Source organism: Cervus elaphus, chromosome 29 (genome assembly GCF_910594005.1).
Source record: "Cervus elaphus chromosome 29, mCerEla1.1, whole genome shotgun sequence".
In the NCBI taxonomy this organism is placed as follows: domain Eukaryota; kingdom Metazoa; phylum Chordata; class Mammalia; order Artiodactyla; family Cervidae; genus Cervus; species Cervus elaphus.
In genome coordinates, this window is record NC_057843.1 from 29,455,083 (window position 1) to 29,482,500 (window position 27,418).

A 27,418-nucleotide genomic window follows, 5' to 3' on the forward strand; every position below is an offset into this window, starting at 1 on the left:
TCAAATGCAATATATATTTATAGAATATGTAATGTGTGTTGATCTTTAAAAGAAAAATTATATGTTTCATAATGAAAAATACAGTGTTCAATTTTAAATACCATACAAACAGATGATTTGTCCTTTGTATAATGAAAGAATTGGTGCTGCTTTTTTGAATTGAAAGAGCATGATATGCTAATTCATAATAAGTTACAATTTGAGACAAGCAGAAAGTGAATATATATGCATATCTTACTGTACATGTATATTACTAAGCTAAGGCTCTAGTTAAAAGATTTCATTTAGTTTAATCCTTCCAAATTTTAAAAGAATCCTAGAGATGAAATTTTATGTTTACTGTCCAGGAACAGAGGGACAGAAATGGTTTAAATGACTTCAGTAGAGTAAAGGTTATTCTTTCCTACAGCAGAAATGAGATTGATTTACTGTGTCTTTTCATTACTTTCCGAAGATTTAAAAGAGACCACTCTTCTAGCAGCAGGTTTTAAATGCATTTGGTTTAAAGTACTCAGTGATGAATGAAAAGAAAAATCAAGGGGTACATGAAATAAAGGTAATCAATCATTTTATATTAGCTAGGAGAAATTCAAAATTAGAAAGGCAATGGTTTTAGTCTGAGAGAGTTCTTTTAAACATACCCCTTAGCTTTTAATATACATGACCCCTTAAGAATAAATATTGTCACCAGGTACATTCTTCAGTTTATTGGCGACTGTTTTATAAAGATTTATCCTGTTAGGTTATGAAAAGTATTGATGTGCATTGTCAAGTGCTGTTTTTTTCTTAGAAAAGAACTTTAATATAGCCTATATAAATTAGAGTTAACAATAAATTTAAAATTGTTGAATAATTTTGACTATCTTATAAATAATCTTTCCACACAATGACACTGAAGTTGGGCTTTCAGTGTAGTTATTAGTAACCTACAAGGACACTGTCTTCTTAAATTGAATAAAAATATTAAAATTAACCCTGTACTCCACTGGCAAGAGTAATATGTTCATTTTGGGAAATCTGAATACTAAAAGCATATGCTTTTATAACCCTTAACTTGGTAAACATGCAGTTGTTGTTAGTAATTATACATCTCTATGCTCCTTTTTATAATGATTATTACTGATCAATACTGGTTGCTAACTGCCTTGAAATAGTAGTTTCTTCTGACATAGGAATTTCACTGCTATTATAAATGTGTTATCTCATTTGAATCTGAAAAATAAAATCACACAGTCATAAAGAATATTTCAAAAATATTTCTTTAAACCAATCGAGTATTTTCAATTAAAAACAGCCCTCTGGTTAGTTTTAATCATCAGCTCATGCCAGCTGATCAGAACTTTGAAATTTTCCTCTATCTCTTAACTCAATCTTGAGTGTTGTTCAAGGTCTGGAACCAGACTCTCTTTGGGATGATTGACTTATTTAATGCATTCACTATTGGCATGGGGGGAAATCTTAAAATCAGAACTTCAACTGGAACTTCATTTTTCTTTAACTTTTCTATTGGAAGATGGTGTCATGGCTTGAAGAACTCATGGGTCTCTGGTAAACTGAACTCTTTAGTCTTTGCTGAAAAATATCTTTTTACCTTTTCGGAAGTGTCAGGGACCTCTTCTCTGGCTTAACTTCATAGAAGTTTAGTAAGTGTTTCCTTTCTGCCTTATACTTCCTAAACACACTGTGCACATTCATTATAGGCAATGAAGAAACTACATTTCCCAAGTTTCATCTCTCTAGGAAAATGGGAATTGCATAGCAGAGTGTTGTATATTGCTTAGAAAATACAGAAATTATCGTATTATTGTATAAATCTAGTCTAGCAGTTTTATTATAAACAGTGAGTATGAGACCGCTTCCTTGAATTAGCACCGCTTCCTAATCTGATCGGCCTCATAATGAACTTGCTATATTGCAGGTCTTTTTTCTTTGTTATTTTGGAAAATTTGGTGATGTAAAAGAATCAGTTAATTTGGTGGTCATTGTTATACTTGAGTGTGAGGTCATTATAAAAGTTTAAATCCTTGCTATCATACATCAATACAACATATTTAAAAAACCCTTATTGCAGGTTGGAAATAAAAGTTTTAGCTAAGAAGCTTCTTGTTTGGAAATAAAAGATTACTATTGGAACCAGCTACTAGAGTACAAAATAACCTTTGATATAGATTTGAGATGGAGCAAATGGAAGGTCACTTTTACCTTCCCTGAAACAACAAATTCAAGTGAGCTCTAGTTTATAAGAAACAAGGCTTATTTTCATATCTCAAAATTATAATCTCCTGACTATATATGCTACTTATTATTAGAGCTTATTAATAATGTTACTTATTAATGAATCAGTGGCCTAATCAGCTCAAGTCCTTGCATTACTTCTTAGTTGCATGGATTTTATTGGTGCCCTGGCTTCCGCATGTTACATCTCTTGCATGGCTATATGATGCTCTTATTTCAGTTTCAATCACCGGACTACTTTCTATCAAGATATTTTCAACACTTTTCTTGATCTAATTGTGAAACTAGAATTTGAAAGGACTTGTTGTTACACTGAAAATTTCTGTTCTATCTAATGGCCTTTTTAAGACATTGCCTCTGTAGGATTTTTTTTAATTTATCTAAGATATTCATTGAAATCTCTTTATAATATTTGTCCTGACAAATGGCATAGCCAAAGCTAGGTACATGAAAACCACTGGCAATGTAGTCTTTCATTAAAGGCAAGCAATTGAAAGGCCACAAGTGGACTATCAACAAACTTTTCAATAAAGTCAGGAAGCAGGCTATCAACACTTGGGCTGTTCTTATTGTGTCTGTTATCATAATTGACAGCTTGACGTAAAACCCTATCACATGACTTCTGGGTAGGTATGTAAGTGGATAAGAGGTCACTTTTCACATATGCTAGCTGGAAAGGAAACACATTTAGAGGAAGTTTCACTCACAATAATGACTATGCAAATGTTTAGCTTTTTGGCTAGTTCTTAAAAAAAAAAAAAGAAACCTTCCAAGGTCTGTTTTTATCATTCATTGATTCATTCACTTACTGGTTATGAAATGTTAATATCCAGATAAATTATTCTAAATAGCATAAAAATAAAATTATGTTTACTGTAATCTTAAATTTCAATCAACACAATCACAAAGGGAAAATTGTCTTTTCTGAAAATTTTAACTTTTTAAGTAGAATCAGGGAAAAAAAGGAAATTATAAAGATTTATAATTATAGACATTTTAGCCTTAAATATTTTTGAGCTGTACATGAAAAACAGTGTAGGAAAAGAACAATGACAAGCAAACCGGTATGGTGGGTGAGAAAGGGATTAGGAGTCAGGAGTTGTGGTTTTAGTGTTGACATGACAGGACATGTCTAGCCTTGGACAAGCCTTGACCCTTCTGTCCTGTGTTCTTATCTTGGAAAGAGAAAATGAAGAGGTTGAACTATGGGATCTCCAAGTTCCCTTGAAACCTTAAATTTTACAGGTGAAAGTAGCCTCCATTTAAAAATAAAAAAACTTTTCATTTTCTAGTTCTTACAATTTATTATCAGTAGTGTTTATTTAGCTCAGGAATTAGGCATACACATTTAACTTAATTCTACTGTATTTAATAAATATTCAAGAAGCACAGGCTTCAGAAAGTAATATTAGAAGTGACTTTAAGGTACCAGGATGACCTGGAATATCTTTTTCATTTTTATATGTTTATAAGTTCCACCTATATCACAATTTTATCTTGACCATTTTGCTTGCTCACTAAGGCTATATCCTTTTTCTTCAGAGTCATTTTATCTACTCTCTGGGAGATAATATATAAAATAAAAATCAATCTAAGAGTTTTGAAAGTATGGAAAGTGGAAAGTGTGAATCCTCAAGGTTTAATATTTCTAAGCAGCCCACCCCAAAAGCACCTCTACTCACCAAAAGTCTATTTCTTTTTCTTTTTCTGGGGCTATCCGGAAAAATGAAGAAACCTAAAAGAACATAAAACACACCTTTCATGATACTCCCTTGAGGGTCCCTGTAAGGTTGGAAAATAAAAAGCGAAAAGATAAATTTGCCTGTGTTGATTATTCTGTTTACAGTTTAATGGTTTACTGGTTCAACTGAGAGCTGTTGTCATCATAAAGGACTGTTAGTACATGGGCCTATTTGCTGAGTCCAGCAATGTAGAATGTTTTCTTACCTTCTTTCTTTTGTTCCCAAAGCTAATTGCGAGGCATTTACAAAAGCCCCTAACAATGGAGCGCCTTCTTGTGAATAAACAGGCTCTTACTCTGAAATCACAGGCAATGTTGATTCTACCTACATGAATATCTGAGTGCTCTGTAGGCTAGGACAAGATCCAGATCTTAGGTGTTTCCCCTTAGGTGGATTTTTTTGAAGGAAGCTAGATGATCCCCATCCTTGTTTTTCTGAAACTCATTTGAGTTAGACTTAGAATAAGGTTCTCATTCCAGAGCCTGTAGGGAACTTCATCCTAAGAACATCTGCAATGAAAACTTTACCTTGCCTTCTTTTTAAGTTGTTTGGACTTTTTCAGCCCCATCCCTTCAGTCATAGCTTTTATAAAGCAGAATATTAACTTCTTTACCTCACCTTCTATTTTCTTTTGGAAATCTAGGCATAATTGTTTTAACATAAAATTTTTCTTAATTTTCTAAACAATTTCATGTTTGTGGGTATATATAAATTAAAGAATTGAAATTTTATCTGTGTATTTATGTAAGAATATGCATGCAATCAAATCTGTCAAAGGGTCTATATTGTTACAAATGTAAGAGTTGCTACAAACATACAACTTCAACTAAATTTCAAGTATCTTCCTATTTTTTGAGGAAAAATTCTTGGAAAAATCACTAGGGTATTATTGAAGCTTTGCAGAAAAAATGTACATTAATGAAAGGCATATATTTATGTACCACTTAAAGTTTTTAATTTAATTAAAAAGTAATTGATAGCTAAATTACATAACACCAACTCTCTCACAGAACAGAAATTGAGGACTCACCACCCTAGATTCTAATAAGATTATTTCCTATCATTTTAAACATTTAAAGCCTAATATAAAATCCATTTTGGTTAGGAATTCTGAATCATACTAACACCAAGAATATTTAACTTCTTCCAAAAAGAAGCTTAAATACATTTAATATTAACTTTTCATCACCTGAGAATCTGTTCAAAATTTGCTGAGTCAGAACTATCTTATTCAAACAAGGTTCTTAGAAACTGATTTTATTAGGAATTAGTGTCATGGAAATTTTCAGTGATATGCAGTTTCTATTTTAATTATTTTGCTCAATCATGAGGTTTATTAAATATTAATTGAAAGATGCTATATGCAAAAGGAAGTTAATAAAAGAAAAAAAAATGAAGAGAGAGGCTCTTCATTAAGTTACCTGGCTTAAGTAGGTTATAACATATAAGCAGGTATAAATATTTCTCCTCAGAAATTTTTGGAAATGTTAATAATGCCAGCCCACAATCTAAATAGGTAAATAAATTTAAATTATATTGTATATTTTCAGTAACTGAAGGGAAATCAATACTAATTAATATCCTGCTCATTTTTTGGCATTTAGGTTGTTATTAAATATGTTCAGTGATTGTTTTTTGTTTATTTAAGCATAATTGTCTGTTTGAAAGAAGATCTTTTGATCTCATGTACCTTAAATATGGTTGAAAATGAAGAGCTGTAGTGAGGTTTAATCCCTTTGAGACTACTGCTGGGAAAGAAACAGCTAAGACTATGTTGATTTTAAGTGTTCAACAGGTGGCCAAAGATAGCCTACTGGACATTTTGCAGGAATAATAAACAGAAACAAGCAAAAACTAGCAACATGAACAACAAAAAAACTGATTTACATATGCATTCTTCCAAGGAGACAGTAGTGTTCCCAATTGTCTGAGAACAAGCCAACCAGTGAGAGATACTTAGGTTCACTTGGCTTTGTGAAGCTAGCTTCTCTTTCTGAAATTTTTTCAAGTGTAATCTGAGAGGCTCATAGAAACTAACCTGAAATTAATTATTAGCAGAATTATGTAATTCTAAATATACCCCTCCTTCAGAATATCTAACCGACTCAAAATTAGGACTAGAGCAGAATCTATGAGTGGTCCTTAAGATAATTTTTATACAAAGCCAAATGCCTTCAACTGTTTTAGATTGTTTTCCTAGTATTGCTTGAGAAGAATGCACTTTGAAGGAGGCAACTGACTCTTACTGAAAAAATTTTTTTTTCAAATTGCCTGATTACATTGCATTTCTGATTAAATGCTCCATGTTGAGAACTTTTAAAACATCTTGTCATAAAATTTTGTTCTGTTTGATTTTAAATAAATCAAGTATACATTTTCTCCTTTATGCAGGCATTAAGATCCATTTTAAGAATATTTTTCATTATAATTTAATTTCTTTACTGATTTATAGCTTATTTATGGAATGTATCCTAAGCAAATTTTACATATCTTTTAACTGTCTACATTAAGTAAATTATTTCAGCTTTTTAACTAATTAATTATTTAGTTGATTAATTAAAGTTCTTTAATGTATGTAATTACTTTTACCTGGAGTCTCAGTATAATTAAAATGCATGTTTGGGGAATTTTAGATGGTATTTTTGAGCCTCAGGGAGCTGTAGACAAATAAGCAAAACCAAATATTCTCAAACTGCAGAATCACTGATAGTATGTAGAAACTAGTCTTAAAGAGAAAGGTTCTTAATAGCCTTTTTTTTTTTAGCCATACTGTTATCAGAAAGGATTAAAGTAACTTATCATAAGTTTAAAGGGACTTTGGCTCCAATCATCATCTTCTAGAAATTCTTACAGAAAAGCAGCATGCCAGGTTCAGTGGATTGCTGCGAATAAGTCCTCTTTTCAGTGCGAGATTCAGTTAATTTACAGCATAGCTATCTGCAGATTAAAAACCATGATTTTCCAGTGTTTTTGTTCCCCCCAAAGCCAGATAAGTTTACTTTCTTAAGCATAAAAATAAGCAATATATCTTTTCAATAAATCTGCTAGCGCTGTAGGGCAGCTGTTAACCAAACAGAGTTGGATAGGGTTACTGGAACAACCTCTGCAGGGCAGAGCTGATGATTTGGAGAGCTGGGAAGAATTTGTTTCAGCTAGTGTTCAGTGCATTCCTCACTCTATTCAAATGTGGTAAAGGATTTCCAGTGCCATTACGCTGAGTTTAAAATAAAGTAGAAACTAAATAAAGTATCAACTCTTCATGGAAAAAAAAACGCCAGTTTGAGTAAAATTAGTAAATATCTAAAACGGAATCCCTTGATGCTTCTAAACATAACTTAGGGGAAATGTTTATAAAGTGGGGCCTTTCTCCTCTAAACTGCATGTCTTCTGTGTTTTGCAAACTGCATGCTTAAAGTTATTGATTATTTTACTCAGTGCAGATGATTTGGTATGTTATGTATTTTTAAAAGCGTAAAAATTTTTTTCTAAGATATATCTCTCTCTATTGAACATTAACGTTTGCTTTTATTTCAGCTCATTTTGTAATCTAATTAATGTCTAATTGTTATGTTCTAAGCACTCATTTCTCTTGTATGCTTTAATTAATAGAGAAGCATATTGCAATAGCTTTTTTCTGAAATATATTCTAGGAATTTTGCTTTTCAGAGTAAGGTTTTCTTTGCTTTTTTTTTTTTTTAAGTTGCCTCTTGGGAAAATAAGGTTAATGCCATGTACAGTACTAGTTTGCATGTGTTCATTTAAATACTAAAAACTGTAGTACTGCTCGATCCATATCTGACTGCTAGGTTTCAATTGACAGCTGAGGATTTGTGACTGGACCATGAATCAAAACGGCAGGCATTTATACCCCAGTACCAGTGAGGATACATTGGGAATTACTTGGCAAAGGTAACATTTTAATTATTTCCAACCCTACACTTACACCTAAAAATTACATGAGCTACAGTGTTTGTTTCTAACTAGCTTTACGGAAAGTATATGTTAAAATTTTAGTTGTTTTAGCTATACCATTCCTCTTTCCCTACCCTCTTCCTCCTTATTTCTTATTGAGATATAACTTCAAATTAATAGGAGACTAGAGCAAATAGTAATTAATGTTTGGAATTTCTGAGTGCTGTCAGATGTCGTCAACAGTTTATAATATTGGTGAGGGTGGGGCAGGGAGGGGGGGAGGAGGTTATTTGACACTTAGATTTAGGACCTGAAAATTGAAATCATAGTTTTAGGGAAGACTTTTCAGCTATTTGAGGGTAAAATATTGGCTTTTCCCATTATAGATTTTTCTCATTTCAGCTCTTTTTCTTTACTGTTAACTTTAAGTCATTTTAGACTCATTTACTCCTTTCTCAAAGGAGGAAAGATAAAATGTTCAGATTAGTCAATTTAACTGTTTATTAGCAACACTCATGAATTTCAGTGTGTGTGTGGAGTGGGGTGGGGGGTTGTTGGAATCAACAGCTAGAGAAGGAATTTTGTTTAAAAAAAAGTTTAACTTCTGTTTGTACCTTGATGTGAATCACTTGAGAACTGATTTGGTTGGCTGAGAAGATCACTCTAAAATTTCATTTTTGAAAGTAGTTTTGATAGTGTCTCATTTATTGGTTTTAGAAAGTAGGTAGTGCTAATTCAACTTCTTATGAATTATTTCAGTAAAGAACAAATTGTGTCAAACTGACAAATTAAATGATTAAAATTCATGATATAATCATATGTAATGAGATAAAAGTTTATAGAAGACTGAGGTAATCCCATAAGGAGTTTAACAAAAGTAGAGCCAACATAATTTTCCATCTCTTCTCTGATTGTCATCTTCTCTTTACTGAGCATCCCTATGTTAAAAGTACGTTCTCTAGTATTGGTTGTAAAAGGCCTGCCCATCTTCATATGCATGATAGGAAAAAAGAATAGAGTTTCAAAGAATAAAATTAATAAAATTTCCACTTTTAACTCAGGTAAAATTTAAGAAAATTTGTTAGATTCTGTTTTAAAAGCTTGTTGACTTTTTAAAATTCACTTTCTGAAATGAATGCCATATGACTTTTCCTCTTTTTAGAGACTAGTATAGCATCCACTTTAAAATGTATAAATTTTTACCTTTTTGATTTTTTCCATGAAGCTTATATTATTCAACCATTTGGAAAAAATACAATGTATACTTAGAAAGAAAAGATAAACTCAGTGAAAGAAGATAAACTATTTATTTATTTAAATAGTCTTTGTTAGTATTTTAAAAGTTGATTTGACTTGGTAACAGTGTTTGGGTATAGTTTTATTTATCCTTACATTCCATGTTCTGTTGGTTGGCTAAATGGCCCATTTCTACATATAATCCTTACTGTATTTAGAAAAAATTGCAAGTTAGATGGCAAGTGCTTGTGTTTTTTAATGTGGATGTAGCTGTGTGAGTTTCCAAATCTGTGGGTTACTGACTGACATTTACTTATCTAAAACTGGGTAGTATTGCTAAAGTACATTAAAGTGAAATGAGGGTATAAATTGCTGGAGACTTAAAATGTAACTGCACCTAGTTCCTAGTAATGTTTCAGTTCAAAAATTGATGTTCCCAAAAAGAAAAGGTGAGTGGACGATGAGTCATCCCAGAACACAGGGACTGGAGTGAATTAGTATGATGACTAAACTCATTTCTTAAGAGAGCTTTGTTCATCTTACCCATCACCTTCTTGGTGAAAAGTTGGTATGGTCATCAGCTTCAGGTCATAATCACTTAGGGAAAAAAATCAATTCATTTAAGTTAAAATTTTATTTTTTCTCTCCAAAATAATTTTTGGGGATTGGTAGATAATATGTAGAATGGCCTTAATGCTTCAAAAAGCTTGACAAAGGTAGTTGGCTTTCTTCCCTTTTTATCATGATTCAGGGGGCACATAATTGATAACAGCAGGTGAAACGTTCATACATTCAACAGGTATTTATTGCAACTCTGTGGTGGGCAGTCCCAGACACTGCATGACTAATACACACCCTCACCATTCTTAAAATAAAAGTATCCTACAGTTCATAATAAATGAACTCAAAGGAGACAGCAGCTTGCTTTGCTTTGTTATATTTATCCAAAATAAGAGCAAGTCGAGTCTGTATTTGATCATACAACAGGCCATGTCTGTGGCACAACATATGCATAATTTATGCATGGTTTATAATATGTGTCTTGCAGTTATTTATGAAACATAATAGTTTTTTTTTTCTGAAAAAGATATCGAAAAAGAAATCAGAAATGTCTGTAACGCTATTACTTTTAAAGTTGATAACAGACATCTGAAATCTTCAGGCCATTGCTACAACTTTCGAGGGATCTGAATAAATTAAATCGTGTGCCTCTGTCCTAATGGAATAAAGAAAATATCAGGTTGTTTTTGTTGTGGCCCCCTGGAGACTTTGTAGTAAACAGAGGACAAGGCAAAGAAAGTGTTTGGTTTTACTTTGATTGCTATTCGCTGCCATTACCTTCTTGGTAAAATCACTGTCCATGGTCGCCTCCTTTGTGACCGTCCTTCTGTAGAGGTGTTTCCATGTCAAAGGCAGTTTCTTCCTCGGGACTGAAAATGGCAGTGCCCAGGGAGCTATGCGAGTATAAGTCAAAGCGGGAAGATTTCCTGCATCCTCTTCTGTCTCCACGCATCCCCCAGTCCCAGTGTATAAACATTCCCTTCAGAACTGAAGCTGACTCCTCTGGAAAGTATGCACAGACTTATTAAGTTGCAACCCTGAAGGTGTTTTGTTGTTTTGACCTTAGAATTTTGAGAGCTGTGTGTGTGTGTGTGTATGTGTGTGTGTATGTTGCTTGCATCTTGAAAATGTGACTTTTTTTTCCTAACCCAAAGGTCAGGTACTGCAGTTAACCCAGAGTGAAATGCCTTGGCGGAGTGCTCACTTCTGCGTGAGTCCGGAGGGGCTCAGCTCTTAGCAGGGTAATTGGTGATGAGTTGCTTATGCTGTTCATGAGAGTACTGTTGTGTCTGTGCTTTGTCCTCTGATGTGGACAAATTACACTGTTACATCTGTGAGTTATGTGGGTATAAACAAATACAGCAGTTAACTCCCTAACTGGCTTGCTTTCTTGAAGCTATAGCCAGAACATAGCTTGTACTATCAAATATGAAAGAGCAATATATTTGAATGAACAAGAAAGCCACAGGACAATCCAAGAATAATATAAACAGAAGTTATTTTAAAACATTGGAAGGAGTGCTTTATGCAAAAGAGAAACTGGATTTATTGTTTCAGTCCCTCTTTTCCCCCTTCACCTCTTTCAAGAAAAGGCAAAGCCACAAGTGAGTGGCTGTATGTGTCTGATGGCTTCTATAAACATAGCAGCAGCCTTCAGATGGCTAAAATAAACATGTGCGTGTTACTGAAGGATATGTTTACACAAACCATTTGCTCAGCCTCTGAAATAATGAATAAATGAAGATTTTACTGAAATAATTGGAGGGATTTTTGTGTTTCTGCTGATGCCATAATTGAATGGCACCGAAGAGACTTTTATCAGCTATTTTCCATGTTACACGTGTTAGCAGTTCCTTTCTATGAGTTGAATACTTCATTCTGTAGTGACTTTACACATGTTTTTGTAAGAAATTGTCGTTTATTACTGCAATTCTAGAGAGTTGCTTGATTTCCCAGGAGAAATTTAGCAGCCAGTAAAGATTATTTGGATCTGATTGGTCAGGAGGAGGAGGGCAAAAAGGAAGGAATAATAGCATTCATTTCATACATTTAAGTCTATTTGCAAAACCCTCTCCTCAAACTTGTACCATTTTCATTGCTTCATCCTTTAAACTTTTCTTTGTAAAATATGTCCTCAATGACCTAAGAATGAATATTTAAACAAAATAATTTTCACTATTGTGTTGCAAATTATGTTTGTATGGAAAATATACACATGCATATAACATGTATGCATATATGGTGTGTATGTACATACACATGTATGCATGGGTATGTGCATGCATGTATGTGTGTATACATGTGGCATGTACAAACATATGGCATGTGTATGATGCGGGTGATGTGTGTACTGGCTTTAACACCAAAAACATTTTGGTGTATTGGGATATAGCTGATTAACAATGTTGTGAGCAGTTTCAGGTACAGTGAAGGGACTTAACGATACATATACATGTATCCATTCTCCCCCAAACCCCTGTACTGGCTCTAGGTAATGTTAAGAGTTAACTTGTATTTCCACATTAGACGGAGACCATCCCTACAAATTCACCAGCTTAGCATTTCCTGCTTTCAGTTTGTTATCTTGACACATAACTACAGTATAACAGCTGGGTTGTTCCTGGAGTTCCTGGGGGGAGCTTTATTCTCAGAGTGCTGAATTTCCTTTTCAGCTGTCAGCTCTAACGTGTATTCAAAATGTTCGACTTTTTACACACCATTCTGGGTCCCCAGCGCCACTCTGGGACTATGATAGAAATGCTGATAAGGAGGTGGCTGAATGGGAGAATCCGGTTCAAGGAGGGGAATTTGCAAAAGCCAAAATTGCACATGACCATTGTTTGGGAACTAGAGCTGCTAACTAGTGTTGCTCTTTGTATTTGGATATTCTGTTTAAAAGAATTACTACTCCGTTTTCATGAAAATTATTTGCACCTGTTAGGAACCCAAAAATTAAAGTGTGAGCATTCTTAAAAATAGTCTTGATCTGGTGTTTATACACACGCAGTTATCTGTAATCTGGCTGTTGAAAAATACATTGGGGATTTGTTGCAGTTTTGCCTAACTTTCTCCATTTGTAAAGAAAGATTTGCACAACACAACGTTTCCTTTTTATCTAGGAAACTCTTCAGAAGACTTCCTAAGAAATTAATTGTATTCCAGCCAGACTTGCATGCTGCCATCCCACAGGAAATGGGTCAGCAATCCATTAAGATGCCATTAGATAATCTAATTTGGAACTTAATCTCTAAATTAACCATGCTCCATACTTGAAGCATACTTGAGAGAAAGAAAAAAAGTTTACGTTTGAATCGATAGGGGAGCCGAAGCGTGAAGAAGGCTGTTTGTTTTTTCTGTAGCTGTGGTCACGTCTCAAGCCGTCTGGTAACCAGGAGAAACCAGACATGATGTAATTCCAGATTGAACTTGAACTTCAGGGACTTAGGATAGGGGAACAATGGACCGTAGGAATCAATAATGTCCATTTTCCACATGATTATGTTTGGAGCTTTACGTTAACCTTCATGGGAGAAGCAGCAGGATCTGCAGTGTGACTGAAATGGGATGACCAGAGACAAGATGTCAGAGGAAAGAAAACAACTTTTTCCATGATATTTTCTGAGCAGCACTGCAGATTCCAGCAGGATTAGAAAAGTTCCCGCTCTGCAGTAAACGAGTGGCCTGTTCAGAGCACTCTTTGTTCGCTTAGGTAGGACAAACTTAATCTTACGTTTCCTGTCAGATGATTTTTGGCTGCACTAGGGGAGAGGGAGGAGCATGATGCAGAAAATTCCCAAATGTCAACCTTGCTGATTAACCCTTTGCGATGAAAGAAGTATGTTAAACACCTACTTTATTTGGAGATGTTTAATGGAAAGTGCCGTATTTACATATGTATTAATTCCCTAAGAAATTTAGCTCTGTGACTGGCCAACGCACCCTTTAATAACTTCCTTTTTTCATTCTCATGTTTGCCAGTGCTATTAGGAAGTATACAGTGCGTTTTTAGTCATATTTACCTAGATGACAGAGTGTATGAATTGAGTAAACAGGATAATAAATGTAATAAGAAACTACAAAAGGAGAAAAAGGCAAAAATTCAAGACATTAAAGAAGACAAATTTTGAATATTCAGAAATTGTAGAAATTTACAGTTATTCTCTCCTTTGTTAATTTTTGTTTTATGACAGAAGGAAGGTTTTTTTTGTACATGTGAACAGAGTAGCAGGCATAACATAAAAACATGTTCAATTCCTTAATCATTTGTGATTTTATGCTTCAGAATTCTGATACCAAAAAAAAAAAAATGATTCTCTCTTTTAGAGGTGAAATGGTGCAAATAACACTGATTTTTGCTTTTAAAGGAAAATCATTTGGGAAAGGATCGAATTTTGCTTTTGTGTAAAACTTAACATTTCTATTTAATTTAGTATGCCTAGGGTGATTTTCTCTAGTGAAAGACACTATTTGGAAGCACTATTTTTGTAGAGAATTTTGTCTGCTCTTGAAGACTCACATATGCTAATAAGGGGGCTGTAGCACTTGTAACAATAGCCCTGAAAAGGAGCCGGGGACAGAGAGGAATACAGACTAGAGAAGGAGGAGGGAAATCCACACGCAGGATTCTCTATGGGAGGAGATCAAATCACTGCTTTGGAGCCTGATAATTCTATATTTTTAATTGGCTGAAACCTCCCACAGCTACATAAATTGTTATATACATATGTGTCTGTATACTGTAATTTATTTACAATAATGATTCTCTACCATTTTCAGTTCTAAAACACGACAAGTATCTAACATAGTTTTGTTTTTTAAATTTGGCCAGTTCAGGGGAAGACTGTTTTTCTTACTTATGGCTAAACATTTTAAGGAAATAAGTTTTTATTACTCTCAAGTATATTGATTGCCTTGTTGAAAAGTCTAGGATTTTGTAAGAGCTGTTTACTAACGGTACAGACATTAGAATGAGCACATTAGACCTTTAGCTGCAGTGGCCGCATACATAAGGGCTCTTCTTGCCCTGTGCTGTTCGTTAAATAACATATTTCACTGGCATATACCATTATTTCACTTAGAAAACGCTAGTACTCACACATGGTAAATTTAACATGCCATCCAGCATGCCGTGATAACAAAACACATCTGAAACAACTGAATATAAATTAATGAGCTTTGATGGCCTACTGATTTGATATGTTATTTTCAAAATCGTTGGTCCCCAAAGAGTAGCAATAAAGCAAGCTATTTACCTACTTAGTTAAGAAACAAATACATTTCTCTTTCATTACTATGAAGTGCTATTGCTTGCAGTTAGAATAATTCCATGAGCCACCTGCAGTTTATGATATTTGGTGTTTCCCAGAGAGCCCACAAGAGTACTTTGCAGTTCAGGTAAGAGCCAGCCAGGGAGCTTTCCAATACAGATTATTACAAATAGTAACAATCATTAGAAATCATCTTGCATGCAAATAGGATCATTCCAATGGTAATAATGATCCTTAAAAAATGGGGAAATAAATCGAAGAAACCCAAGACCTGAGTAAAGCACTTTGTATATTTCACTTCTGGTTTTAGCTCAATCAGAAGTGGAATGCAAGCAAGCAATTTATAGACATGCAGCAACATCTGTATATACATCAAAAAATGCAAATATTGTCCTCAGATGAAAAGAATCTTGAATTAGACAAATAAAATAGTTTTGTGTGTTGAAATTTAGACTCAAAAGTTATACTTTTTAGGGAATTCCATTGTGCCTAAATGATAGGGACCTTAATTCATAGAAATCTCTTGTATAATTCAGGGATAATATGAATTCTTGCTTAGTAATATAAATAATGTGTTTCACAAAAGAGGGAGATGAGGTGAAGTGTAGTGGGTTAGAATGTAGGCTTTAGAACCACACTGCTAGATTTCAAATTCTGGCTTCTACAACCTAACAGCAGGAGTTGGGCAAGACACAATTTCCCAGCTTCAGTTTCCTCATCTGTATAATTAGAATAATAATCGTACTTTTCTTATAGGTGTATAATGAGATTTGAAAACTTTAAATTAGGTCTAGCACGTAGATCAGTACCTGGCAAATAGGACATACTCTGTAAATGCTAGTAACTGGTATATTTAATAAATACTCTCTTCTTTGCTCTAATACATTAATGAATTCTTCTATATTATTTTTATGTAATTAATAATTCATAAATATATGGGTACTTAAATATCACTCCTATATTCCTTCCCCTGGCCTAAGTGGGCATTTTTTTCACAAGACATAGTCTGTAGCATTTGTATTATATCTAAATAAGCTGCCAGTCCAAATGCACACATCCAGGACAGCCTGGTTTCTGACTTGATACTTAATTATACTGTTCTTGATTGGTTTTTCCAGCAGATTTTAGCTGTTAGTAGGGAAAGCGTTTATTGTGCATTTGGGGAGAGATACTAATACTTGTGTGTTAATATTATGGAAACAAAATTAGGAACGTTTAGCCAAGTAAATAATAAACTTTCCTTCTTGGGGGTATTTGAAACAGGAACAATGGAACTAAGGGCGAATCTTGCTTTTAAATGAAAGTATTTATTTTACTTGTTATCTCATGCTTTCTGGGCCATTGCTTATTTTTATTGCTGTCTATAAGTAATGTGGCTACTTGTACAGTTGAGGTATGTATGAGTATATACAGTTCTTGGTGCTTCATTCCTGTAATATTTTTTTAAGCTTCTTGAAAGAGTACAATCTCTAAAGCAGATGTGGTAGTCTTATGATTTAAATCAGTATGCAAAATCTGAATGGGTGATATGATTAGTCCCCTCAGAAGTATTAGAACACTGGATACTTTTGACATTTTATAACATGTTTGACAAGTGGGTTGCCTAGCCCTTTTTCAGAAGCACATTGAAATTTGCCATTCTTCAATTTGAATAATTGAAGGAAGCCTGTGTCTTTGGTTCTTTACTCAACTTATGATTCCATATATGTTTTTTTTGGTACCCCGTGGTTCTTGGGTTGTTACCAAGTTAAAAGCTAAGAGCCTAATCCTTTTTGGCCTAGAATACACAGTCACAGAATGCATAACTTTTAAAAAGCACAACCGTCGACTTTTGACTTGCCCAAAGGAGTTTTCTCACTTTCATTCTTTGAGTCTCTTTACTCCTTCTGGATGCAAAGATGAACAGTTTTATCCAGTTTGTCCTGGATTTTAAATATATAAAAAGTGTATCATTTTTAAAAAGAAGTGGGTATCTTCTTCCTCCTTCATCCTCACCATAAGGTCACTCTAATAGTTAAACTTCAACTAGATTTATTTTCAAAGGAGATAGATATATCAAATATCAGAGCTGTTTGATCACCTAGACCAACCACGTGTTCTGTGCATAATTCTGCTGCAGTACTAGCCAGGTTATAATCCAGCAGTCTGGGGCATGGGAAATTCATTGTCTCTTGAAGCAAATACATTTTGCCTTTAGAAAACTGTGTTCAAAAGTTCTCTTGAATGTTTGGTTAATGCCTAACTTCCCAGGGAAGCAATGTAATAGTTAAATGGCCATGGGAATCATATAGAAGTAATTCACATCTGAGATGTTGGTGGGTAACTTTGGATGAGTTTAAGCCTCAACTTTCTCATCTGTGAAAAGGGGATAATGATGGCAATGTCAGTAATTCACTGAGAAGATTAAGTGACATAGGATGTGTGAAACACCCAAGATGATATCTTATTTATAGAAGGCCATCAGCATCTTCTGAAGGTTTCTCCCTCTATGCTAATTCTGTCTACTGGAACCACATGGGAGATATCTATATTTCTTTTCAACTCAACTATCATGTCTTCCCTGTCTCCTTTTACCTGTTTTCAAATGACATAATTTGGTGTATTTCTTCACGAAAGTAATGCCATACAGTTTGTTTCTCTTGAAGAGTGATACAGGGAAGGAACACAATGCTTCCAAGATAGTCTGATCAGAATAAAATGAAGCCATACCATCACCTACCATTAATGTAATTTGTTTGCATCTTCCCTCTGGGGAAAAACCACATTATATATTTGACCAGAATCATATGAAAATATTATCTATGAGGTCAGATGTATTGAATTTTTTTTAGAATTTTTATTTAACTTTTATTCGTTTTTAACAAAATATCTCAATACATACTGAGAGCATATATAGAGTAGGAGTCACTAGCATGAATTCTGCTGTGTGTTATGGTATTGTCAGAATCTTTGGGGCTCTTTTTTGGTGCCTGATTTTTCCACGAAGTGCTTGTATTCTTTTTTTTTCTTCTTTTACTAATATGGCAGTTACATATATATATATATTTTAAAGATGTGCTTTCAGTTATGCTCATCTTCTGTTTACCTTTAAAAAAAAAAAGGTGATTTGGCAATGAAAAATTTAATGAAGACCAAGTATATATGTGCTTGAAGATATACTGCTGAAAAGCTTAATTTGACTTTGAATATTTTGAAATCTTTCAATTATATTCTTATCTCTTAATAGACAGAGACACAGATTATTGGATTGAAAATTAGATTCCACATAATTTTCATTCTGTTAGGAATTAAAATCAGTAAGCATTTTACATATAACTAGTCAGTATATGTACATAAATATGAAAGTGTGTTTATATTATCCATTCTGGTGATTATTGCCATTGACTTATGTAGAGAGAGTTGATATTTGAAAAGCACTGTTACCTTTTTACCTAAGAAACTGTACAATTTGAGGCATTGTTTTTTGAGATTAAATGATCTAGGTTATTTTGTTTGATTAAACATTTTTCTTTATTATAATCTTTGAATTAGTTTTACCAGATTTTTTTCAACAGTACTACCAAAAAGTTCTAAAAATATCTGTGCCTTATAATTCTGAGTTTAACCTTCAAATTGGCAATAAGAGGCTTATAAACTCATATATAGGGTCTGCACAGTGTTAATGTCTGAGATTTATTTCTCCCCAAAGGCTCATAAACAGTATTGACAAATATATCACACACTGCAATTTTGACATGGTCATAATGTAGGATGGGAGGTTCGAAAGGTTTAAATAAACATCTAAATTGAATTTGTTAGATATTCTGCAGTAAGAGTCCTTTTAGTCACTAGCATCTATTTATTTTTATTGAGGATTTTCCAAAGGCTAACAATACATGTCTTTTCTAAAGAACTGAGTAAGAAAGCTATTGCAAATTAAACCCTGAATTTTTGTCTTTTCTGCCATTAATTGGTAAACTTCTCCATTGAAGAGCCACATCTATTTTCAAGCATTAAAATACACTTTATTTTCCTAAAGTATGTAGTTTCTAAATGACTTCCGAGAGCCCATTTAATTTGGGACTCATTAATTTTGCAAAGTGATTCACTTGTTGTTGACATTGTCTTTTACTGTCAAGGATTATCCATTTGAGCTGGTCTTTTTGTTTTTCATACATGCTTCCTGCTTTAGGTTAAAAAATAAGGGAGATCCATCTTTGTCATTTATTTGTTGAGAAATGATTAGCATCAGCTATGGCCAGTAATAAGGATTGATAAGGTCATTTTCTTTACAGATCTTACCTTTCAGTCAGTAAGATAACCATAGTACAGATAATTATGATATGAGGTAATATCATATCATATCATATCATACAATAGTGCTATTGTAGTACTATATAACTAAGTGCACTGGAAGCACAGTAGAGAGAAAATATTTACTAATATGTCATGTAACACTCTTCCCAGTCAGTGATGCAAAGTGCAGAAATAGTTGTTGAAGATGTGTGTAGGAAGAAAGAAATACATGAAAACAATTAAGTCTCTTAGAAAAGGTTTCAGTAACAACTTTTTATTCTGTAGAATTATGATTTTTCATCTGATGATGACATATCTTTTTAGTTTCAATCTTTGATTTCAAGTATTATTTGGTTACTCCTGCATAGTTAATTTTTGTTAATATGGAACATCTCTCATTTTAAGTCCAGAGATGCCAGTTTTCTTATCATAGGGGGCCAAATCGCAATGTACTCATGAAACTATGTGATTATGAGCAACGTTTTTAGAAAATAAATAGTTGGGTGTGATTTGGAATATTTAATTGATTTGCTTGTTTATCCAAAAATTATTGAGTACCTGCAATGTACTAAGTACTGTATTAGATGGAGAACAAAAAGAGAAATGGACTTTGTTTTTATGGAGCTCATAGTCTAATCACAAAATCCTTTGAGCATAAAAGGTTACTGTGAAGTTTTTCCTATTAAAATATTAACTCAGAAGTATGTACCTAGACACATAGTAATAAGCTTAATTATTTCTTTAAAAGTATCATGAGATTAAAAAAAGTTACATACCAAGTTCTTTTTTTTTTTAATCCAAGCTTTTTCTTTTGGGGGGTGGGTGGGTAGGGAAATTGTTTCTTCACGTTAATACTCCATAAAGGTTTTTGTACCTTTGGAATTCAAATATGAAAAAAACGAGGATGTCTATCTTGATAGCTACAGTAGTAGAATCCATCTCACTTCATGGTTCCAAAAATAAAGAAAAGAATGTAAATTAAATTTAGAGGATCAATTAAATTTAAGACACTGAAGTTGTGTTTCCATGCCAGACCATGACAAAACTGGGTATGGAATTGTCAGTTGGGTGTTTTCTTGATTCATGATTATTCGTGCAGCTGTTACTTAACTGACGTTCTTTCCAAGTTTAATATTGAAACTAACAATGTGTCTGGTTAGGTATACTCAAAATGCGTGGTGTGGGGTTGTCTATGATGTGTAGGTCTTGTTTTATTTTCCTCTATGTGATATTTGTTTAATGCGGGATTATGCCAGTAGCAAACTCCGGGAATTGGTGATGGACAGGGAAGCCTGGTGTGCTATAGTCATGGGGTTGCAAAGAGTCAGACACGACTGAGCAACTGAACTGAACTGAACTGATGCCAGTAGCAATTAGACAACTGTTTTTCAAAATTTTTTGTTTTAAATAGTCCCAAATACAGCATAGGTGAAGTAGGAGTCAGTTAAAGACGGGCAAGACTCTCCTCTGCCTACTCCCTGTGGAGCTCCACCCACACCCCTCTCCCAGCTCCCAAACTCAGAGCAGCTGGGATGTGGAAACGTAACTGACAGGGAGGAAGAGGTTTCTGGTGTCAGCTTCAAACTAAGTATTATGCACTGGCCTTCCTGGAAAATATACTTTCTCTTATTGTGAGGGAAAAGGAATCATTTTCATTATGGCTTTCAGTTTTGTTCAACCAATAGGCAGATAAAAAAAAATTGAAATACATCACAACTGTTGTTAATTAAAACAAGATCAGAATATAACTTGCAAAGTATATCGATACTGTTGTAGATTTGCTCTTTTCTTCTTGACAGAAAATCATACTATGTTTACATCAAAGTGGACCAAATATTTTAGGAAGAATATCCTCCCTCAGAGTTTACCTGTGGATGAGTCTTACTTGAGATATTTTCTGCCTCACAATAGTCTTACCATCTGTGACAGAAATAGACCATGTAGTTTATATATGCATAATATGTGTCATTTATAAGCACATGTATCTCATATTAGACTCTAATTTGGAAAAGTTATAGTAGTAATTTGATGCCTATGGAATTTATGTCTCTAATATTGTTATAGATTTTAACATATTTTTTTCTTTTTCTCTTCCCTCCCTCCTGCCCCTCTCCTGCCCCCTTCCTGCCGACAGTCCTGGTACCTGGGCTAGCTTGGTTCCTTTCCAAGTATCAAATAGGACACCCATCCTACCGGCAAATGTCCAAAATTACGGTTTGAACATAATCGGAGAACCTTTCCTTCAAGCAGAAACAAGCAACTGAGGGGAAAAAATGAAATACAACACTAGTTTAAGAAATTTTTTTTAAAAAAAGGAAAAGAGGAAGACTGGACAAAACAAACAAAACAAAAAGGGAGAAAGGAAGGAAACTGAAGAAAGAAGATAATAGACCAGCAATCGCAGCACTTACAATCACTAATTCCCTTAAGGTTGAAACTGTAATGACATAAAAAGGGTCGATGATATTTCACTGATGGTAGTTCGCAGCCCCTGCAAAGTAGCCTTTGTTACATGAAGTCCGCTGGGAAATAGATGTTCTGTCTCTATGACAATATATTTTAACTGACTTTCTAGATGCCTTAATATTTGCATGATAAGCTAGTTTTATTGGTTTAGTATCTTGTTGTTTACGCATGGAATCACTATTCCTGGTTATCTCACCAACGAAGGCTAGGAGGCGGCATCAGAGGTGCTGGGCGTGACAGAGCCATGAGCCAGCCATTTTATAAGCACTCTGATTTCTAAAAGTTAAAAGAAATATATATGAAATCTCTGTAGCCTTTAGTTATCAGTACAGATTTATTAAGTTTTGGCCCTTAACCCAGCCTTTTCCAGTGTGTAACCCAGTTTGAAATCTTAAAAAAAAAAAAAGAAAAAAAGAGGAAAAAAAGAAAAAAAAAAAAGGAAAAAAAGAAAAAAGGAAAAAAAAACAGTTTGAACACAAAAGGCTCTATGGAAGAAATGCCTCTTTGTAGGTGAAGTGTTATCTCTGCATGCAACAGTAAAAATTAATATAATATTTTCCCCACAAAAGAAACACTTAACAGAGGCAAGTGCAATTTATAAATTTATATCTAAAGGGGAATCATGATTATAAGTCCTTCAGCCCTTGGACTCTAAATTGAGGGGATTAAAAAGAATTTAAGAGAATTTTGAACGAATTTATTTTCCCCTCAGTTTTTGAGGGCAGTAAAAAGGCATTAAATCAAGACAAATCATGTGCTTGAGGAAAAAAAAAAATTAATGAAAACACAGCACTTATGTTGGTTTAGCTGCAGCCTCCTTGGAGGTAGAATTTATTTATTTAAAATTACTGGTTGCATCAAGAACCCATAGGGTGTACAAAAGGTTCTATAAAATCTGCATTCTAGAGACAAAGAGGCAGGCAAATCCATGTCACAAGGGTAAAGCTTACAGTTTACAAACTGGGAATGCCAGGGTGTAGGATGTAAAAACGCACTCTTGAGAAAACAGATGTAATCAGGGTGCTGAATACTTGCATGGTGCTTTCAGACATTAGCCTTGTTCAACAAACTTCTTGTATTGACAGATCTGTAGTGTGCATGGGCAGACACATTTTTGCCTCTATGTCTCTTAAAATTTTAATTAAAAATACTCTTTCCAGTAATCCTAATTTGCACGAAGATATAATGTCCACATTACGTGCCTTGCCTTGAAATCTAAAAAACAAAAAACAAAAAAAAAAACTACAAAAAAACAAAAAAGTGACATCACTACACTTGTTTTGCTGCATTTATTATCATTTTAAATCTTTACCATTTTTATGACAAAATATTTTGTACTCCAGACGAAGAAAAATGTGTGACATCATGGATTTTTTAGACAGTTATACCTTTATCTCACATTTATAAAGCATATCATGGCTGTGTATAGTTGCCGCTTAAAAATTGTAATCGACCAGCAATATTTTCAGTATTTTGGTGTTTTTTCTATTAACCTTTCATGTTTTTCATCTTCCAATTAATATTTGGGGGGGAGGGGTTTCAAATTTATACGAATTATGCAATACCAAGTTTTGCCTATGTAGGTAGTGCTTTTAGCTGTATTGGTTATTATAGGTAAGTACACAGATTTAAAAAAAAAAAATAATGTATGCTTTTTTTGTTTGTTTGTTTGTTTTAATTGACCAAAGTGGGTACTGCTATTTTTGCAGTGTGATGAGGTCCTTTTGTGTACTGAGAGATGGACAGGGGATTTTTTTTAATATACATATATATATATTCTGGGGTGGGTGGGAGGATTTTTAACACTTTCCAGTGTAGCTGTGAAGCAGTGCACCCTGAGATGGGCCTGGGCTGCAAAGCGACTGTTCTGCCTACTGTGACAAACTTCAGCTTAAACACAGGTTTCCCCCTCTCGAACTCCCCACCTGGGGTGCAAGCTGAACTCATTTCTGGTTTTCATAACAACAAACAGTAAGAACAAGTGAACACAACCAGTTCTCCTGGAGGCAGACTTGGCTTAAAACAAATGGTCTTATCTTTCTGTTGTTGTTGGGGGTGGTCGTTTTTCTCGAAAGTTTCGGATCCACAGTGGCGAATGAGCCTGTCTCATATTTGGCAAAGATAGTTGTTGAAAAGTACATCTAGCAGATGTTTCGACTTTGGGGGTTTAACACCTGAGTATACTTTCTCCTCTAAAATCTGCCATCCTGCTGGAGGGGGTGCTCCCATATCCTTTCCCCACCACGTCTCTTCCCCATTTCTTCATTTTGTGAATGGTAGTCTGTGATTTACCTGTGTCTCACTACTTCAAGTGGATGGTAGTGCACTTGGAAAAAAAAGATATATTATTTAAATATCCAGAAGATTGAACAGAGGGTCGCTATTATCAAATGTATTCGGACTTCTAGATTAAAATCAAATTTGAGTTTTTAAAGAACAACAAAAATAAATAAATAAATCTTGTTAAGTTTTCATTTTACCTGCCCTTTTAAACTGAGAACCCGAGCAGAAAGGAAATAGAGAATTTGAAGAAATAAATTTTCCTGTGGATGAATTAAGCCCATTAGAGGCTGATGGGATTTTTTTTTTTTAAAGGGATGGTACCTCAAATATATATTGGATTTAATTTCCCTGGAGGGCTAGAGGGTGAATGGAGGCTGGTTCTACTTTACTTCTCCCCACTGCCCCCCAGTTCCATTGAGGGAATTCATTACTAGAAGGAAACTCTCTTAGAATTAGTGACACATGGTGGGCTGCCATGGGGAGCCCCCTGACCCCCTTCCCCCAGTCCATGGCCTAATAAAATAAACTGTCTATTGTTCTCACAGCATATCATTTAATAATGAAGACTTTAGAACAATGCTTACGGGCCTGACAATTGTATTTGATTAGCCCATTCAGTTTGATAGCCCCAATGCTGAAAAGCACAGCAGGATCATTGCATTGCAAGTTCAAAAGTAAGTTCAGTCATTTCTGTGATGACTTGCCCTGGTAGAAAACATCATCTCAGCCAAGCTCTTCAGGTCTCTTCAGCCTAATAGGTGAACAAATCCACCTCACAGGACACACAGTATTTTTTTAAGAGCAGACTTGCTCTCTTTTTTAAAAATTTTGCCAGTGAATGAGCATCTCTAGCTGCACAAGTTACACACTGTGGGTATTCCTGCCTGCCTCTTGAATACAAAAGCCTAGTTCAAGTGTTGCTTTTTTTAAAATCATTTTTTTCCTCCCTTCCCTTGGAGATAAAACTCTTTAAAAAGATCCTACTCTCTATATAATCTCAAATCCATTTCGGCCTCCTCCTCTTTTTACCAGGAAGTATCTTGTGACTAAGGGCCCCCCCTCTTGCAGGTCTTGCACGCCCCTCCCCTCCCCAGAATTGCAGAGCTTCAGGATGGTGAAGGTCACCCAAGGGCATCAGTAGGGGGTGGCGTCTCCAGCCCCTGGCTCCATGGCACTGTTCAACTTTCCTTGTGTTGCTTTGCAGCCCACCCCTCCCAGTGCCTCTGAAGTGTTTCCTCTGGAGTAACATGAGCGTTTGAGGGCTTGTCTAAGGAGAAGAAAAGAATAAGGCAGTGAAGGAGACTGTACATAAAGACATGGCAAAAATCGTAATTATAGCAATATAGTTATGGGGTAATGTTCGGGTGGGCAGCTCCATTTAAAAAAAAAATATGTGAATGAATCTGTGAAGCTGCGAGTAGCAAGAAGAGCGAAAGGTCTTCTTCACAAACCGCCTACCTTGTAGACAGTAATTTGTACACTGTATAGTTTTGTTAAGAATTTTTTTTTTAAATTAAAATTCCCATGTTTGTAAAGCTAACTTTTTAACAATTATAATGGAACTATATGTTGTTTCCATTTTTAAAGTAAACAAGAATATTCCTTGTTTGGAGACTGGACTTGAGTTAAAACTCTCCAGGCTCTTAAGTTATGTATTAAAAAAGAAAAAAAATCTGTCCATGTTAGGAGTTATTTCACAGATTCCTGTGCTTGAAAAGCATAGGATACTAATCCTTTAAAAAAGTGTAAATGGAGAAAAGTTATATTTTATGAAGGTTATTTTGTTGTATTTAGTATTGGAAAAGTTGGTTTTCAGAGCATTTCAGAATGTCGGAAGCACCACTGTCTTTTTATTAGTATAAACGGCCTTTAGCAAAAGTTTTTGTGATTGTTACGTGATGGTATTTAAGGTTGTTTCACAGAGCATTCAGGATAGGCAGAAAATGACAAAACAGTGCTATGTCTCACATAACGTGTCCTCAGGGAGCAGAATCTTGGATTTGTGACTTGTAGCTTCATAAGGACTCAACAAAAGAGATTGCACAGGGACATTTCAGCAGTGTGACACCAGGATATATGTTCTTTACCTAGATTCAAACTCTATGTATCGTGTGAAACGATGAAGGCTGCAGAAAGTTATCCCATATTCAGTGTACAGTATTCATTTTTAATGAAACAACTACAATATTGCTGGCAGATAGGCCCCAAGCATGACATTCAATAGAGTTTACATGTTCCTGTCAAGGTCTTTGGTTAACATTAACCAGCTGCATGCTTCCTGGACTTTAAAAATTGGGTTTCTATAGAAAACTTTTTTTTTTTTAATGTGCAGGCTATTCAAGTTCAATAGTAAAAGCTTAAAATTGAATGTTCTACTCCATGCTGAAGGAGCTGAAAGCTGCCTTCTTCATTTTTTGCACTTTCTGGTAGTTCCCCTGTTTTTTTCTAATTCTTTATGAAATTGTGTGGGTGGGGTGGAGCACTGCAGTTGGGGGGTAACATGGACCACTGATTTTTGCCCTTTGACCCTGCACAATGACCTTTGCATCAGCCAAACTCATTGCCATGACAACTCTTTGTACTGTGTCCGTGCCACAGATCTGTTGGTGACATTGTTCATATAGTCAAAGGGGACAAGTTGGAGACGGTCAATTTTTACTTTTTTTTTTGTTGTTGTTGTTGCAATTCTTTCTTCAATGGTTGTAAGTAGTTTTTTTTTTTTTTAAATAATAAAAGGGTTCACTAGTTAAGACTCTTTAGAAATATCTGTGTGTTGCAATTCAAATGTATGTTGAGATTGTGAAAAGGCTTCAGTGGCACTAGCCTACCAGCACGCCAGCCCCAGCCTCTGATAACTTTTATTGCATGATCAGTACCGGTAATAGATGGTGGCCTATGTACACAGAAGACAGTGTGAGCTGGTGACACTCAAGCCGGTCTTGTATTACTGTATTTTTGACAGAATGGTTTTGAAAACTGCTACAGGGACTGATGTGGCAAATATATCTCTTTATGCAGAAGGAAGTCTTTTTTTTTTTTTTTTTCAAGAAGTATGGCTTATTATGCATTCTTCATCGAGGGCATTGAAGTTGCATGGACTGAAAAAAGTTGATGCAAAACGAGAAAGAAACAAACAAAACAAAACAAAAAAAAAAAACCAGCAAAATGTTTACCAAAAAACTCAAACAAATGAGCAGTGCCTGTTCAATTTCACAGTCTCTGTTGAGTTCAGTTGTAAATATGTTTCAAATGACATTTTCTTGGAAAAAAAAATATCTCTACAACATTGTAGAATGTGAGGGGTAACTCCATCCCAGGAATAGGCTTCTCAAAGCTGCGGTAGATTATGTCTTCATCAAGCTGTTAATTTGTGCTTATATCATATAGAACTTTTAGCATCCTGGGAAGAGGTGCCCCCACCTCAATGATATTTCTCTGAGA

The 27,418-nt window shown here is 34.6% G+C and overlaps 1 protein-coding gene across 11 annotated transcripts in view; it reads left to right on the top strand.

The window, feature by feature from the left end:
• The window catches only part of NFIB (nuclear factor I B), a 244,489-nt gene that overhangs the window by 216,534 nt on the left and 537 nt on the right, over positions 1 to 27,418 (top strand). For 6 of the 11 annotated variants that reach the window (XM_043891295.1, XM_043891297.1, XM_043891301.1 and 3 more), the window contains 2 exons: positions 7,798 to 7,886; positions 21,363 to 27,418. The exon at positions 21,363 to 27,418 is cut by the window's right edge and continues 537 nt beyond it. In XM_043891295.1, the coding sequence (XP_043747230.1) occupies positions 7,798 to 7,886; positions 21,363 to 21,492 (219 nt within the window). In that variant the 3' untranslated portion in view covers positions 21,493 to 27,418. The remainder of the gene's footprint in view (positions 1 to 7,797; positions 7,887 to 21,362) is intronic. The other 5 variants (XM_043891298.1, XM_043891299.1, XM_043891300.1 and 2 more) reach the window with 1 other exon arrangement.